General features: G+C 47.6%; 1 protein-coding gene across 1 annotated transcript; it reads right to left on the bottom strand.

Moving 5' to 3' along the window:
- Window positions 1–1,019: 1,019 nt before the first annotated feature.
- LOC102458466 (olfactory receptor 4Q2-like) lies at window positions 1,020–2,035 on the bottom strand. Its single transcript, XM_006128290.3, has one exon. The coding sequence runs from the start codon at window positions 1,962–1,964 to the stop codon at window positions 1,020–1,022; it is 945 nt and encodes a 314-aa protein (XP_006128352.3). The 5' UTR covers window positions 1,965–2,035.
- Window positions 2,036–4,261: the final 2,226 nt, after the last annotated feature.

Below are 4,261 nucleotides of genomic sequence, written 5' to 3' on the forward strand. Positions count from 1 at the left end.
CAGTAGTTCATTGCCCTCTTGTGGCCGTCTGCGGAGCTCCCAACCACGACTCTTCTTTTTCCTTCTGTCTGAACCAAACCAGCCCCTTCCGCGGTTTGGAATGTGGATTTATGCTGGACTTTTCCCTGGCCTCAAACTTCAGGCCTCAGAGCGGTTAGAAGACCAAGGAGACATTTTGGAGTCCATCTGAAAAAAAAATCAGCTCCTGACTCTTAACAAGTACTCCATAAATCCTCCAGATCATCTTTGTGGATACTATAAAGCAGTAGCGCCGAGGAGTCCTGTGGCACCTTATAGACTAACTGAAGTGTAGGAGCATAAGCTTTCGTGGGCAAAGACCCACTTCGTCAGATGCATGGAGTGGAAATTTCCAGAGGCAGGAATAAATATGCAGGCCAGGATCAGGTTGGAGATGACGAGGTGGATCCAATCAAGGAGGATGAGGCCCACTTCTAGCAGCTGATCTGGAGGTGTGAATTCCAAGAGAGCAAAAGCTGCTTTTGTAGTTAGCAAGCCATTCACAGTTTGTGTTTAATGCAGAGTTGCTTGTGTCAAACTTAAAGATGAACTGTAGCTCAGCAGTTTCTCTTTGAAGTCTGGTCCTGAAGTTTTTTGGCTGCAGGATGGCTACTTTTAGATCTGCAATTGTGTGTCCAGGAAGATTGAAGTGTTCCCCTACAGGTTTTTGTATGTTGCCATTCCTAATATCAGATTTGTGTCCATTGATTCTTTTACGTAGGGACTGTCCTGTTTGGCCGATGTATATAGCAGTGGGACATTGTTGGCACATGATGGCATATATTACGTTGGTGGATGTGCAGGAGAATGTACCAGTGACAGTATGGCTGATCTGGTTAGGTCAGTATAGAGCAGTGTTTCTTAAACTTTTGAAGACCAAGGAACACCACGCAATATTTTTTTTATGAGGAACACCAAGGATTTTTTTGGTGAGGAAAGAAAAAAGGAGGTTTGCCTCTTTAAGGGTGGCCAGTCGCCAGGTTCTCATCTCTCCCCGTGTCTCAGACGACAACCTTCCCCCCGAAAGTGATGCCCCTTGTCCTCAGTCTCCTCATGGCTGACTTCACCTCCTTGTTCCTCAGCGTGTAGATCATGGGGTTGAGCGTGGGGGTGATGATGTTGTACAGCACCGAGACCAACTTGTCCACCGGGAAGATGGAGAAAGGCCGGGCATAGATGAAGATGCAGGGCCCAAAAAACAAGGTCACCACCGTGAGGTGGGAGGCACAGGTGGAGAGCGCCTTGCGGCGCCCTTCGGGGGAGCGAATCCTCACCAAGATAGTGGCGTAGGAGGCCACCAGGATGACGAAGCAGCTGGTGGAGATGAGCCCACTGTTGGAGACCATGAGCAGCTCCACCACGTAGGTATCGGTGCAGGCCAGCTTGATCACCGGCGGGACGTCGCAGAAGAAGTTGTCCACCTGGTTGGGCCCGCAGAAGGGTAGCCGCATGGTGAGGACCGTCTGGACCAGAGAGTGGATGAACCCACCCGCCCAGGACGCCGCCACCAGCCAGCTGCAGAGGGTCCGGTTCATGATGCTGGGGTAGTGGAGGGGCTTGCAGATGGCCACATAGCGGTCGTAGGCCATGACGGTGAGCAGGAACATCTCAGCCGCCCCTATGAAGTGCAGGAAGAAGAGCTGGGCCATGCAAGCCGGGTAGGAAATGCTCCTTCTCTCCGACAGGAAGTCCAGGAGCATCTTGGGGGCGGTGACGGTGGAGTAGCACAGGTCTAGGAAGGAGAGGTTGCCCAGCAGGAAGTACATGGGCGTGCGGAGGTGGGGGTCGGAGCTGACGGTGGCCATGATGAGAGAGTTCCCCACCAACGTGGCGATGTAGACCAAGAGGAACACGGAGAACAAGGCGGCTTGGGACTGTGGGGTCGGAGAAAGAGCTGCCAAGAGGAACTCCCCCACCGGCGTCTGGTTTCTCCACAGCTGCTCCATTGGGCAGCTTCAGGTCTGAGGCACCTGGTGGGGAACGTCAGGAAAAACAAAAAGATAATTCCCAAGGACTTCACTCACACCTCACTCCGATGGCCGTCCACGGGCACGGGCCAGAGTGGCTTCCTCACCCGTTATTGGAATGTTTCAATCGTCGAGGAGTCCGGCCAACCAGTGAAAGGTAAAAGAAGTTCTCGTGCTTGAGAAGCAAATTGAGAAAGTTGATGTTACTGGTGGCATGATTTTCATGAAGAAGGATTTTGCAACCACTGGTTCATTTTTTTTAATTGTATCCTTTGGTATATATGGTTGTGACTATTTTCTTCCACTATTTGATCTGAGGAAGTGGGTCTGGCCCACGAAAGCTCATCACCTAATAAACCATCTTGTTAGTCTTTAAAGTGCTACATAGTCCTGTATTTTGTTTTGGTTCTAACCTGTTTGGGAAAGACGGAATAGGTGAAAGAGACAAGAGGGATGCCACTCCACATTAAAATAATTAACTTCTTTCTTTCTTTCTTTCTTTCTTTCTTTCTTTCTTTCTTTCTTTCTTTCTTTCTTTCTTTCTTTCTTTCTTTCTTTCTTTCACAAACAAACTAACTAACTAACTAACTAACTAACTAACTAACTAACTAACTAACTAACTAAGCGAGTAAGTAACAAAGCCAGATGTGGATACGGACGAGATCCATTAGGCTGCGTCTACACGGCAAAATTATTCTGGAATAACGGTCGTTATTCCAAAATAACAATGCGAGTCTACACAGTCATATAGTTATTTCAAAATAATTTCGAAATAACAGATGGCTTGTTCCGACTTCTGTAAACCTCGTTCCATGAGGAATAATGTCTATTCCGAAATAGCTATTTTGAAATCAAGAGGATATGGACACGCCACTGCTGCTATTTCGAAATAGCCCCTCACCGGGGCCATCCTAAGTTATTCCTCCTGTGGCTCTACATCGAGATAGCATGTCTACATTAGGGAAGCCGGCCTCTGCCTCATTTTGAGGCTTCCCTGCAGTGTAGACGTGCTATTTTGAAATAATCGTGCAGTGTTGACATACCCTTACAGAGCAACATATCAAACCAAATAACAAGAGGAATTCCTCCTTAAACACTTGCTCAGACTATGGGTCTCTAAGAAGCCAGCTATGGCTCTTCTGGAGCTCCAACTCAGCTCCCCCTTGCTCCCCCCAAAGCTGGGAGCCTTTAGGCCCCCACAAGACTCGAACGCCAGTGCCGGCTTCCTGCGGGGAGGGGCAGGGGGAGAAAGCCCCACCCAACATTGAGGAAAGCTGTGTGCAAAATTGACTGGGAGGAAAACATTCAAGCAGAAAAATGTGAATGAAAATTGGAAGTTTATGAGGACCACCCAAAAATTATGATCCAAAAAGCCCACCCCGGTTTAGTGTTGATGTTAAGGCAGGAATTAAAAATAACAAAGCAATACATAAAAGGAAAAATACATAGCAATCAATCTAAATGTAGACATCATGAAATGCAGAGAATTGAAAAGGGAAGCTAAAGGCATTAGGCAAATCTCCATTGCTACCAAGGATAAGGACAATAAAAAGGTTTGCTAAGACATCCTAGCAAAAGTATCGGCTCATTACTAGATGGGGATGATGACATTGTTAGTAATAATGCAGAAAAGTAAATATTCCTGCCCTGTATTTGGAAAGATGAAGATGACGAAGTACTTTCCAACCCGTTAGCAAGCAAGGAAGATGTTACGCATCGACAAGGGATGCAGGTTTTTAAAATAATGGATAATTTGCCTGTAAGAGGGCTAAACGATTTGGCTGAAGAAAGTTAGGGTTCAATTCCTTTTTAATCCCCTCTTATGCACAGAGGAGGACTTGAACCAGCCACCTCACCGAGCCCAGATGAGTATCCAAGCCATGGAGATTACAGTGGGTAGTTCCACTCCCCCCCACATACAGCTGTTTTGGGGGGAACTAGATAGTCCCCTTTGCTCTAACCACTAGACCCTACTCCCCTTCTAGAGCTGAAGTGAACCCAGGAGTCCCAGTGGCCTTATCCTCACACTCACTGCCCCTCATTGCCCCTGAACTTGTTGAAAATTCTCCACCCAGGGTAGAGGAGGGGGAAAAATGAAATATAGATCCTGGCCTGGCTCCTGCCCACTTCATTCTCTGCCCAACGGATGCCCCTCTTGTGCCAGTCACCAGCTGTGATGTCTCTTTGACCATGAGGCGTGTCTGTGACATACATGGACCGGTCAATGACATAGGAGTTCGTTTTAAAAAGCCACGTTCCTTACCTTAAATTCTGGG

Source organism: Pelodiscus sinensis, chromosome 30, assembly GCF_052426305.1.
Source record: "Pelodiscus sinensis isolate ZL-2025 chromosome 30, ASM5242630v1, whole genome shotgun sequence".
Classification (NCBI taxonomy): Eukaryota; Metazoa; Chordata; order Testudines; family Trionychidae; genus Pelodiscus; species Pelodiscus sinensis.

Coding starts and splice junctions, on each gene's coding strand:
- LOC102458466 (XM_006128290.3), bottom strand. CDS start 1,964: ATGGAGCAGCTGTGGAGAAACCAGACGCCGGTGGGGGAGTTCCTCTTG.